Source organism: Phacochoerus africanus, chromosome 11 (genome assembly GCF_016906955.1).
Source record: "Phacochoerus africanus isolate WHEZ1 chromosome 11, ROS_Pafr_v1, whole genome shotgun sequence".
NCBI lineage: Eukaryota > Metazoa > Chordata > Mammalia > Artiodactyla > Suidae > Phacochoerus > Phacochoerus africanus.
In genome coordinates this window covers 108,471,666-108,485,036 of record NC_062554.1, presented here as the reverse complement: position 1 = coordinate 108,485,036, position 13,371 = coordinate 108,471,666, and the positions used below count along the sequence as shown (strand labels likewise).

General features: G+C 45.7%; 1 protein-coding gene across 1 annotated transcript in view; it reads left to right on the top strand.

The window, feature by feature from the left end:
* LOC125110898 (zinc finger protein 398) overlaps nt 1-9,754 on the top strand; it is a 29,404-nt gene extending 19,650 nt beyond the window's left edge. The window contains exons 5-6 of the mRNA XM_047752566.1: nt 2,537-2,650; nt 4,397-9,754. Coding sequence (XP_047608522.1) covers nt 2,537-2,650; nt 4,397-5,529 — 1,247 coding nt within the window. The 3' untranslated portion in view covers nt 5,530-9,754. The remainder of the gene's footprint in view (nt 1-2,536; nt 2,651-4,396) is intronic.
* Nucleotides 9,755-13,371: the final 3,617 nt, after the last annotated feature.

Below are 13,371 nucleotides of genomic sequence, written 5' to 3'. Positions count from 1 at the left end.
TTTCTTTTTACCACAGCACCTGTGGCACATGGAAGTTCCCGGGCTAGGGGTTTAATCGGAGCTGCAGCTGTCAGACTACACCACAGCCACAGCAACACCAGATCTGAGCTGCATCTTTGACCTGTACTGTAGCTCATGGCAATGACAGATCCTTAACCCACTGAGCAGGGCCTGGGATTGAACCCACATCCTCACGGATACTAGTTGGGTTTGTTACCTCTGAGCTGCAACAGGAACTCCAAAAGTCTCATATTTTTGATGATAGAAAGTTCATCCTATGGATATCTTTTAAAAGATCCACTTCCTTATATCCAGTCTCTCCCTGCCTGTTTTTTTTTCTATATATATATGTGTGTGTTTATAAAGTCTTATAGAAAAAAAAGATAAGTTTGGACTGTGGTTAATACCTTACTGCCTTAGAGTTCAAAATAGGAAGGTGGAAAGGCAACTTGCCACGTGCCCTAAAACCTGTATTTTCCCATCTGTCTGCATAACCTAACAGTCTTTTGGGCTTTAGTCTTGACCAGCCTCTTATTTCTGCTTTGGGTACACCTTTAGATTTCAGTACTCCCTAATTGATTTAAAAGGAATTGAGCAAAACATTTCTGTTCATTTTCTAGAAGTAAAACCATAACCTGCCTATGAGGCTTTTTTGATAAACACTATAGAGAGCTTGAATTTACTCTTGAGACACTGTCAGTGTTTGAGCTTGTCCTTTTAGGCTAAAAAAGGTTATATATAGGCTTTGGCTGGAATAGCAAGCACAGCTGTTTTTCTTTTTGTCTTTTTTTTAGGGCCACACTTGCCCTAAAAAAAAGTTTCCCTATGGAAGTTTCTAGGTTATGGATTGAATATGAACTACATCTGTTTTTCTTTTTGTCTTTTTTTTTTTTTAGGGCTGCACTTGCCCTAAGAAAAAGTTTCCCTATGGAAGTTTCTAGGTTATGGATTGAATATGAACTACAGCTGCCAGCCTATGCCACAGCCACAGCAACGCTGGATCCAGGCCATCCATGACCTACACCACAGCTTACGGCAACACCAGATCCTTAACCCACTGAGCAAGGCCTGAGATTGAACATGCATCCTCATGGATACTAGTCTTATTTGTTACCACTGAGCCATGGCAGGAACTCCAAGCACAGCTGTTTCTGTACAGATCAAATGAGGCATGTTATGTGCAAAGCTTTTAGAGGCCACTCTTTTTTTCTTTCCAAAAGAATACCCATGGCCTGAGGGACTTGCAAATATTCTTCTTCTCACATCCAGGGTTCAGGAAACAAAAATATGTATCATTTGATAGACAAAGGTAGTATCTTATGGAAAGAATTAAGAATTGGAAACCTGAAAAATATTTCTGAGCAGTCAGATCTGTGTTTCAACTGACCTAACTTTGTAATTCTGGTAATGTATTTGTCTTTTTTTGTATTTGTTTTTGTGTGCAGCTGCTTGATGTGGGTTCTCAGTTCCTAGATCAGGGATTGAATCCAGGCCTCAGCAGTGCAAGTGCCATATCCTAACCCCTAGACCACCAGGGAACTCCCATGTGGTTTTTTTGTTTGTTTGTTTGTTTGCTTTTTAGGTCTGCACCTGTGGCATATGGAAGTTCCCAGGCTAGGGGTCGAATTGGAGCTATAGCCACTGGCCTACACCATAGCCACAGCAATGCCAGATCTGAGTGCGTCTGCGACCTACACATCAGTTCATGGCAACGCTGGATCCCCAACCCACTGAACAAGGGAGGGATTGAACACACATCCTCATAGATACTAGTCGGATTTGTTTCGGCTGTGCCAAAATGAGAAATCCCCTATGTTTTTAAATTAACATTTAAAAAAGTTTTTGGTCAGTGTTGCTGTATTTTAAAGCAAATCTTTGATAATATGGCATTTCACTGTAAATACTTCCTTAATGGTAATTTACTTTACCTCTGTGGGTTCTCTCTACTTAAATGGAGAAAATATTCCCTGCTTCATTTTTTCATAAAAAAGCTGCGAAAGAAAGAGGTAAGAACACATTGAAAGCAAGTGTGCTAATGAAATGAAAGGTACTCTTGATTTTGGATTTTCAGAGTGTCATCTCCAAAATAAAAAATTGATTTGTTTTGAAAGGGGCCCACCAAAAATACTGAATCAAGTTGAGTCTATCATGTAAAAATTCATAAATTGGTTTCATTTTGGCATTCCCACTGTGGTGCAGTGGGTTAAGGATCTGGTGGTGTTTCTGTGATGGTGTCGGTTTGATCTCAGGCCCAGTGCCATGGGTTAAGGATCCACAGGTTACAGCTGCAGCTTGGATTCAATCCCTGGTCCGGGAACTTTCATATGCCGTGGGCACAGCCAAAAAAAAAAAAAAATTGGTTTCATTTTGAACTGATTATTTAGATGTTATATCCTTTTTTTAAAAGGCTGGTTTTGTTTTGTTGTTTTAGTTAATTAGAGATAAATATTTGGGCAAAGTGTAGTATTTAGCAGACTAACATTATTTCCACTTTTTGAGTCAAGCCCTAAAGGCCATTTTCTTTCCCTACAAATAGAGCCCAGCATTTCAACATCGGATATTCTGTCTTGGATTAAACAAGAGGAAGAGACCCAGGTTGGTGCCCCACAGGAGCCCAAGGAGAGTGATATGTGCAAGGGCACCTATGCTGGTGAGTACTGAACCGCCCAGAGCCAGCTTATTTAGGGACCACTGAGAAGAAACCACAGAGGAAGTGGGGTTGTGGAGGCAAGGAAGTGGGTGATGATTGAGGAAAAGGGGGAAAAAAAGACATGTTCACGTAAGTTAGAAGTGCACCTGAAATCCAACTAAGATAAATTTTAACTGAGAAAACACTTTTTTTTTTTTTAATCTTTTTTGCCATTTCTAGGGCCACTTCTGGGGCATATGGAGGTTCCCAGGCTAGGGGTTGAATCGGAGCCGTAGCTGCCGGCCTACGCCACAGCCACAGCAACACGGGACCCGAGCCACATCTGCAACCCATACCACAGCTCACGTCAACGCTGGATCCTTACCCACTGAGCAAGGCCAGGGATCGAACCCGCCCTCATGGTTGCTAGTCAGATTCGTTAACCACTGAGCCACGATGGGAACTCCTGAGAAAACATTCTTAAGTGTAAAGACAAATTAGAATTGTCAGGGGAAGAAAAAGAAGTGCCACAGATGGACCAAAAGTATAAGGATGGGGAAAGACAGGAGAACGTTCAAAGATCATGCAGAAAGGACAGAGTGAAAGTGGGGGTGGGGTGGAGAGACAAGCAATGGAGATGACAGTGTCATTGGAGAGGTGCAAATGGGGATGTTAGGAGCTCGCCCTCAGAAAAACAGTGATAGAAGAGACCGTTTCTAAGACATTTAGCACCATCTGTATTTTGCCATCTGAACAGAAGAGAATCTTAAGGTCAGAAGAGACATGATCACTTATGCAACTTGTTTATCATCTATGCTCTGTGTTTAGACCCTGGAAAATAAAAATTAAGAAAAATAAGACAGTTTCTCTCTTTAAGAATGTTTATCTTTTTTTTTTTTTTCTCTTTTAGGGCCGCACCTGTGGCATATGGACGTTCCCAGGCTAGGGTGGAATCGGAGCTGCAGCTGCTGGCCTGCACCACAGCCACAGCAATGCTGGCTCCAAGCTGCTTCTGTGACCTACACCACAGCTCATGGCAGTGCTGGATCCTTAACCCACTGAGTGAGGCCAGGGATCGAACCTGTGTCCTCATGGATACTAGTCAAGTTCTTTTCCACTCTGCCACAATGGGAACTCCCTCAAGAAGTTTATATTGGGAACACACAGATCAACACTAGGCATGCCTTTTATTGAATGTCAAGGGTGAATGGGGTGGATGACTCACATACAAGAAATAAGTTTGGAGAACATTATATCAGTTTTAGTTTAGATATTTAGGTAAGGCCTAGTGAAGGATGCGAAGCTAGAATTGGCCTTAGAAAATTGGTATGATGTGGTTGGGTATAATTTGGGAAGATGGGAAGAGATGCATTCTCCAAAAGGAGGGCAGAATGAGCCGTATAAGCAGAAATGTGTCCTTTATTTTTCAGAAAAGTAAAGAGACAGCAAACTATATCAAACTATAGCAAACTATAAAAAGGAATGAGATTAGATAAATGCATGATTTTAGGCCTTGTCATAATAGACAACAGAGAATGTTTCAAAGCCGAGGAGAAACATAATGAAAGTAATGCTGGGGAGATGGATGTTAGGATTTGTCCTTTTCCAAACTGGGAACATTGAAGAGGTTCAGTAGTAAATGCTCTGATGATGATCTCAGCCATCAGACTTTCTTGTCCCAGCCAGGGAAGAGCTCGGCGACAGTCTGTTGGAGCTGGGCAGGGTACAGGAGAGCTGACAGGTGTGACTCTGAGTCTTTTCTTTTAGATGAGGAGCTTGTCATCAAAGCTGAGGGCCTTGCCACAGCGTCCTTGTGCCCCGAAGTTCCTGTCCCCTTCTCTTCTCCGCCAGCAGCAGCGGCTAAGGATCCCTTTCCAGATGTGGCTTTCAAAAGCCAGCAGCCGGCGCCCATGACACCCTTTGGACGTCCAGCCACTGACCTGGCCGAAGCCTCAGAGGGACAGGTGACTTTCACGCAGCTGGGCAGCTACCCCCTCCCACCCCCTGCCGGGGAACAGGTGTTCTCCTGCCACCACTGCGGCAAGAACCTCAGCCAGGATACGCTGCTGAGCCACGAGTGCGGCCCCCCGGCTGAGCCCCCGGGGCCCTGCGCCCAGTGCCCTAAGCACCTGCCCCAGCAGTCCCCTGCCGGCGAGACGCCCCCCACCTGCCCGCACTGCGCCCGGACTTTTACGCACCCGTCGAGACTCACCTACCACCTGCGGGTCCACAACAGCGCTGAGCGCCCCTTCCCCTGCCCTGACTGTCCCAAGCGCTTCGCTGACCAGGCGCGCCTGGCTAGCCACCGGCGGGCACACGCCAGCGAACGGCCCTTCCGCTGCTCGCAGTGTGGCCGGAGCTTCAGCCTGAAGCTTAGCCTGCTGCTCCACCAGCGGGGTCACGCACAGGAGCGGCCCTTCTCCTGCCCGCAATGTGGCATCGACTTCAATGGCCACTCGGCCCTGATCCGCCACCAGATGATCCACACAGGTGAGCGGCCCTACCCGTGCCCGGACTGCAGCAAGAGCTTCATGCGCAAGGAGCACCTGCTCAACCATCGGCGGCTGCACACCGGCGAGCGGCCCTTTAGCTGCGCACACTGCGGCAAGAGCTTCATCCGAAAGCACCACCTAATGAAGCACCAGCGCATCCATACGGGCGAGCGGCCCTACCCCTGCGCTTCCTGTGGCCGCAGCTTCCGCTACAAGCAGACGCTCAAGGACCACCTGCGCTCAGGCCACGGTGGAACCTGCGGGGGTAATAGCGACCCCTCGGGACAGCCACCGGACCCCCCGGGGCCCCTCCTAACTGGGCTGGACACCTCCGGCCTGGGGGTTAGCACTGAAGGTCTAGAGGCCAATCAGTGGTATGGGGAAGGGAGTGGAGGCGGAGTTTTGTAAATCCGGCAGGAGGAAAGCCCTGGAGCCCCTCCACCCCTGCAGTAGTGACTGCCTGGCCCATCGATGGATGTGGGGTCCTGTACGCTTGACTGGAAACATATTCGTGTTTGGAACTTCACAAGAGCACCACGTTTGAAACCCAGGAAGACCTGGAAAAAAGCTCAGCTTTCCCATCTTTTCAAAATTATTACCTAAGCAGAAGTTATCAGAATGTTGCAGAGAGGTTGGAAAGCAAGGTTTGTCCTCAGGTGATCCATCACAAACAGGGTAATAGGTCGATAATGGTTGAGCTCCAGGTAGAATCAGGTGCTTGGAAGAGCCTCCAAGGATTGAAGCCCACGGTGAGGCAGAGAACATTTAACTGAGCCTTTCATTACTTCCTCCATGGTAAGGTGGTGGCTGGAAGAAAGTGCTCGAGCCTGCGCCCCAGCTCCTGCTCCTCCCAGTCAGCAACTACAGTCTGCTAGGTACTGCCTCTCCAGAAATGAGGACTCAGGACTGCCTTCCAAGCTCTCCTAGATCTGTTCTAATGATTGTGTTTAAGATTGAGTGAGCAAGAAATCTGACTTTAAAGGCTTCTTAAGGAGAACAGTTCTTTCACTGGCTTGGTTGGAAGCATTCAGGCTTTTACTGGCATTTAAACTGCTGGAAATCATTTTGGCCTCCTGGTTAAAAATTGGGAGCACTGTTCTCAGCCCCAGCTTTAAAAGCTAGAGATCCCAGAGAAATGACAGAGCAGCCTAGAATTTGTGCCTGAACTATGTTTCTTGTATCAACTTATGTCAGACTCTTTTCTTTTCCAAGCTAGTAAGCTGGCTTTTCCATTTCTGGTGTCTGATATTCTGACAATCATCAGCAGAAAAGGTCACGGCACTTTCCAGAAGCTTTACAGGGTTTCAGAAAGTGCCAGTAACTCTCAGCTTTTATTTCCTCTGTAGCAAGATGACAGTTACAATGCAGCTTTCTTGAGCTGATAGAGTGTTTGCCCCCTGGCGATGGACAATTTGAGGGGCTTCTGGGACCCCTGAGAGTGCAGAGGAGGACAGCCTCTTCCTGCTGGCCTTGCTCCTGGGGACTTTGACCACCGCATGTCCTTCTGTCAGGGTCAGTCAGTTACCTGGGAGCATCTGAGCCTGGTCCCACTCCTAAGTGGCTTTGCACTGGGGCCGCATCTCCCTTTACAGATCTCAGATTTTCCTCTGCAAAATGAGGCTGGTGAAAGGAAAAAAGGTGAACTCTTAGAATTAAAAAAAAAAATCTTGTGATGCATTCCTCTCCTGCCAAAAATTCTATCTCTGTCTCTAGCTTTTATCCAGGCAAAGCCAAGTAAGATAGCAAAATCAAAGCAGAGACATTCCTGCTGAAATGTGACTGAAATCCATTTGATCTGTTGTTTCATTCTTGCTTGGAGACTGTGGTAGAAGACAGGGAATGCAGAAGCCCTAAGTCTTGGGCAGAAGAGTTGTTTGTTCTGTGCCCTCTTCTTTCCCCTGAATCTCCTGAGATGGCTGTGATAAGGCCTGCGAGTGTTTAGACATGATCTTGATGAAATGATAAGGGAAGGACCCACTCTCCACCCCATCACCCAGCCCAAACGTCACCCTGCCTAGTTCTGTGTAACCACACTATGAAAAAGTGTTACCCCAGCTAGCTTTGCTCCTGGGAAGCCTCTGTCTGAACATGCTGCTGTTTAGGATAATTGCATTTATAAAATATCTGCTCTGTGATATTCACAACCCCAGGGATCATGGGAGTCCTAAGAAACGTGCATGTGATCTAGTCTACTGTCAACTTTGTAACCTATTGTCAGTCTGAAGGTAAAGGTATAGAACAGACCAAGAGAGGTGACAAACAGAACCCTGGCACATGGGGGTTAAGAGTTTTCTATAGGATTTGGAGCCAAACCATGGGAAATTGGGGTACCGGGGGTCCCAAGCCCAGGATTCTAGCTTCACTGGTGACCCACTAGGAACTTGAGTGTGAAGTCAGCTTTGGTTTGTATCTTGATCTACCTAATGAAAATGGGGGGAGAATCAAAGCAGTGTCTTTGTGGTGTCTTCAGAGTTTGTTTAAGATTCAAAAGTGGGTAAAATAGAGCAGTGGAAAGAATAAGTCCAACAGAAGGGTTCCAGTGTGTGGAGAAAACGGGTCCATCAAGGCTCCTGGGGTATTTAACAGTACCTGAGGATTGGTCATCATGACCAGACCCATTAGGGAAGAGGAAAACCTTGAATGTGCTCTTCATCAGTGTGCCCTCTGGGCTAATGGGTCTGTCCTATCACACGTAAATAGGCACCGTCTCCTTGGAGCGGCTCCAGCTGTTGACAGTAACCAGCTTCACTCTCTTCTTACTAGATTTTTTGATGTCACTGTAAGATGAACCTCTGGTTCAGCCACAGAGGTGAACATACTTGGAGTTGACTCTCTAGAAAGTGAAAGAAAATGACTCATCTTTTCTGTTGGATATTTGTTATTGGGACACCATAGCTGGGCTTTAGTTACCTTACTTCATTTCCTAGCAGTGGTTAACATAACTTACCTCATTGTTAATAAGAGTCTGCAGCGTTCCTGTTGGGGGACTCTGCTGGCCTTCTTTTTGGAGCATTTTAAAATATTTGGGTGTCCATGCCTATCTTAACCAGGACTAGACTCTATGGCTTATTAGGGAGTAAAAACTGTTCATTGCTTCAATCAGCAAAAGTGTTGTTGGTTAAAAAAAAAAAAAAAATGAAGGACCCAAGTTCCTTTATCTCTTTATTTCAAATGGGATGGAGACTCTAAATTTTTGCTCAGACTTCCTCTTGAGGAAGGGCAGGACACTGTTCCACCCCCACATCCCATAGTGTCGCTTCTGAGACAACGAAAAGCATCCTCCTCAGCTGCCTGAGGGCTGCTCAGAAGCCACGAGGAAAAGCGGGTCTCCCTCAAGCTTCTCACAGACCAGGAGCTCTGTTACCTCCAAGAGCTATGTTCTTTCTGTGCTCAGTGGATACCTTTGACCCTGTCCTCCACTCTACAAAGGAAGCAGTCTTCTCAGAGTTTTACATGGAGGATGTCCTTTGACTTGGGAAGTGTCAGGCTCTTTCAAGCAAAATCCTCACGTTAGGTTCCACTGGTAGGAGATGGGTACTGAGTGCTCAGGCCTTATAAGGACATGTCATGTGGATTAGCATAGCCTAGTGGTTTAGTGCATGGCCTCTGAGACCTAGATTCAAGTCCTGACATCATAAGAAGTAACATAACTTACATTATTTAACCATCATGGGCCTAGTTTCCATATCTATAAAATAAAATGATACTGATCTCAGAGATGTCAGGGTTTAGGGGAGCCTGTGAGTGAGCTTGGCACACGGAGGTTTCAGGGTGGCCGCCATCGGGAAAGGTGTAGGACAAACCAGAGAGGGGAAAGTGTGGAGAACTGAGGCTGCGCTGCAGAAGCTCGTGGTTGCTCAGTGGCTTAGCTTTTGCCTACTATTTTTGCTTCCATTGCTGTTCTTTTACTCTATCTTGTCTGTATCTTCTGGCTCCCAAAGTTTCTGAGTGCCATGACACCATGTGTCTCTGATTCTCTTGACTTTTCTTTAGATTCTAGAGTGTGGGATCTGGTCCAGCTTCTCTTTCTATACCAGGCTGTAGAAGTTTCCAGCCCACCCTTGGACTGGCTGCCCTTGGGTGACAGGCTCATCTTGGTTCTGAAAGCTGCAGTCAGGAAGGAAGGTCCTAGGAGCCCTGCGCAGGAGCTGCGGGCCTGGTAGACTCACTTGAGAATGGCCAAATGGCGGCACAGTGTGGCGTTTCCATTACTGCCAGGAGAAGAAGAATCTGTTTCTCCTGGGTCTGGGTTCCTTGAGAGACTTCTGCTTCATCGGCTCTGTTGTAGGCCAGAGCTCATGGTCTCTTGCGTAAAGGGCCTGGAAGGTGCTGTTTCTGTATCTTGCAAAAGGAAGTTGTTACTTTTTTGGGTGTCATTCCTTCTTTCTCGCCCTGCTCCGCAGTTCTTTTTAAATATGTAACTCTGGCCATAATCCTATACACATATACACAGTGACGCTTGTCAACTTGGTCAAATTGCCTCTTCAAAGCAATTATTTCACCCTTTAGGACCCACCATCCACTAAAGAATGCAGAGAGATGCAGTCAAATCAGAGAGGCCTCAAAGCACTGTGCTGCAATGCTCTTAAGATTGCCAGGTTACATTTCAAATAAAATAGCTGGTAAAACCTCATTTGGCTATGTGGCTTTGTGTTTGCTATAGGCAAACCCAGTATTTCCTGTAAAATCTTGAAGCTGATCTGAAATTAAGCTACCCAAGAATTGAGGCTATATCTTATATTGTATTCCACCTGGTACCACATGCTGTCAGGGATGTGGGTGCTTGACAGATAACTGTGCAGTGGGAAGACTGCCTCATAGGTGTTAAAAATGACTCTGGTCATAGCTGGATGTTCTACTTGGTATGGAGCAAGCCACCTAATTCGTGTAGATCTCCTTTCTCTTAGTGGGCAGGTTGAACGAGGTGGTAATGCAAGGTCCCTTCCAACTTAAAATCATAGAATTTAAGATTTTACTTCCTGGTCCGTTTTCCTTGTCGGGCTTTTCCCCAGATTCTGCCGCATTGAGTGATGCTTTGACATGGCAGAAGGAATACCTCGGACAGGTGGATGAGTACAGATGGAAATGATACCAGTGCCTGCACCGCAAATCTCCCTAATCTCCATCGTGGTGAGGTGAGCCCCTCTTTCAAGAGCAGTTTGCTGAAGAACCAGAAGGGACTGTGCTGACGTCATTACCAGCTCAGATTTAACAACACTCAGTTTAAATACCTGATTTGTGGTGTTTAGAAAAAGTGTTATTCTGCACAACCCAGCTGGACTTGATTTTGAATGAATTTTGATCTTTTGTTTTATGGCATATAGAGTTCCTGGGCCAGGTCAAGCTGCAGCGTGACCTACGCAGCAGCTGTGGCCACACTGGGTCCTTTAACCCACTGTGCAGGGCCAGGGATCGAACCTGCATCCTAGGGCTGCAGAGACACCGCCAATCTTGTTGTGCCTCAGCGGGAACTCCAAATTTTGACCATTTTAAATAATCAGCCCACACTTAGAAGTTGAAACCTTGCCTGTTGAGAAGATTCAAGAGAATGTACTGCAATTATCACCAACATAAAACATGTCTTCTTTCCAAGAAATAGCAAAAAGACAAAAAAAAAAAAATTTACCTTAAACACGTCTTCTACATGAAGGGTTTCTAAGCCCCAAGTGCCTGTGTGTCAGGACTTCTGAGTAGCTTAGTCACCAAGCAATCACATATTGAGGGAAATACCAGAGAGTCATTAAGAACTGAAGAGAAGCCAATGAACGTTACCCAACTACTGGGTCAGGACTTTAAAGAAAGTGATGGAATGCCTATTCAAAGTAGGCTGAGAATAAAATCCAGAAGGAAAAAAGTATTTTCTCCAAACTTGCATAAGTATAAAGCAGAAACTTCCAGAAGTTACTGAGACAGAGAGGGAGAGAGGCAGATCTTGTGTATGTGTATGTGTGTGTGTTTGGGCATTTAAATTTGAATTAATATGTTCGCATAAGGGAAGAAGGCAAGGATATTAAAAATTCATTAGCAAGAGCAAATTGACCTTAAAATTTGATAATACAAAATATTTGACTGTAATCCCCACATTAACCCTTTCTGCCTCTTCTAAGTAGTCTTGGTGCTCTGTCACCTTACCCTAGCCACCGGCCCCTTCCTGCAATCTTGCCTGATTTTCACTCGTACTTGGGATGCCAATGACATGAAAACCTAAGGTGTTATCTTTCCTTGGGGGTTGGTGTAACTGGGGACAGTGTCCTAAAGATAGGAAGTTGTAACCATGGACATGTCACTGAGTGAGGGGGCTTCAGTATCTGAGGCTGACCTCTTTGCCCTACCCCACTGATTACACGTAATCCTTTAGCCTGCTTGAAGCATGGAGAGATACTAAGAAGGGCAAGTCTGCTAATCCTCTTCACAAGGGCAAATCTACAAGTTTTCCTCCTCAAATAAAGGTTGTAGTTGTTGAAAGGACACAATGCATAGAGGGTACCAGGAATTCTTAGGGAATAGTACCAAAGTTCTCCAGAGAAACAGAGCCAAGATGGTATATAGAGATACCTAAGAGGAGATTTATCATAGGAATTAAGACATGCAATTATGGAGGCTAAGAAGTCCCATGATCTGCCATCTGCAAGCTGGAAAACCAGGACAGCAGTGGTGTAATGCATTCTAAGTCCAAGGCCCCAAGAACCGGGAGCACTGCTGATGTCCAAGGGCAGAGAGATGAATGTCCCAGCTCAAGGAGAAAGCAAACTTGTCCTTCCAGTGCCTTTCTGTTCTATTCAAACCCTCAATAGATGGGTGAGGGTGATCTTCTTTAATCAGTTTCTGATTAAATACTAATTTCTTCTGAAAACACCCTCACAGACATACCCATAAATGATGTTTTTACCGGCTAACTGGGCATCTCTTGGCTCAGTTAAATTGATATGTAAAATCAACCATCGCAACGCATACGTTTTGGCATTTTTGAATTCCCTCTCCTTTGGCCTCTCCTATATCTTTTCTTTCAGCATCTATCACTTCAAATACCCTGTCCATAACATTAGAGCAGAAGCTGTCTAATTCCTGGGTGAGGAGATAAGCAGTAAGTCCCACCTGAGAGACTGAGGGACCAGCTCTGGGTCCTTTCATTACAAGAAAAAATTTTAAAACTGGCCACACTCATGGCATATGGAAGTTCCTGGGCCAGGGGTTGAATCTGGGTTGCAGCTGCAACTTATGAAGCAACTCGGAATCCTTTAACCCACTGTGACTGGTTGGGGATTGAACCCCTGCCTCCGAAGTGACTTGAGCCTCTGCAGTTGGATTCTTAACCCACTGCGCTAAGGCAGGAACTCCACAGGAACTGTTAACAATGATACTTGACATCTAGAATCCACTTCATCCTGTTGCTCATTCTGTTCCCAATAAGTTCGATAACTCCCTCGTAGTTACTCAGTGATTCACAGAAGCAAGTGTGACGATTGGACGCCACTTCCAGTAAGGTTCTCTCCCGCTCTGGCATCTCAGCCCCATCAGCCCATTGATCACAGGAGTCCATAGGTCCATCGCCTGTGATGCTGCAGTGGCCACCTTTCCCTAACTAACCTTGTTTTTCTTTGGGGAAATGTGCCCTTATCCCCCGTATTCACCACCCATCTGCTATATCCACTAGTGTGACCTGTGGTTGCCAGGGTTGGCTGTTATAAAATAATGCTGGCACCCTGAAGCCTGTGCATTTACATTTTCCTGCACATTCTGTAGCTTTGCTCATATCTCATGGCAGTGAACTGGCCACCAGGGGTGAAAGTGTGATGCCTGTGTGAAAATGCACCCTCCATGAAGGAGTAATATAAAGTGAATGTCCTGTGTGGTATCTTATTGTGTAAAAAAGGAGGTAATTTTCATTATTAGTTTAAGGCTTAGAAAGGGGAGTAGTTTTAACTGCTTTTTACTGAAAAGATAGCTTAAGCCCTTGGGACTAACCTTGCCTCTCTTCCACCTCCAGGAAAGAGGGAAGATGTTGGCGATGTATAGGTCAGAATGTGTGCTCTGAAATGTGTCTCACTGGTGGAAATGAATTTACCTGAAGCTTTTCAGACTCCACTTGCCTGGTTCCCTGATAATAGTGATGTGATGTTTAGAATCAGGGGATGGCCAGGGACCATAGGGAAGGAAATCACTAACTTCTGGGACATAACTTTTGCTAACCTGTAAGCTCCTTGAGGGTAGTATTAACTCTGTGAGATACCTATTTTGTATCCTGGAAGT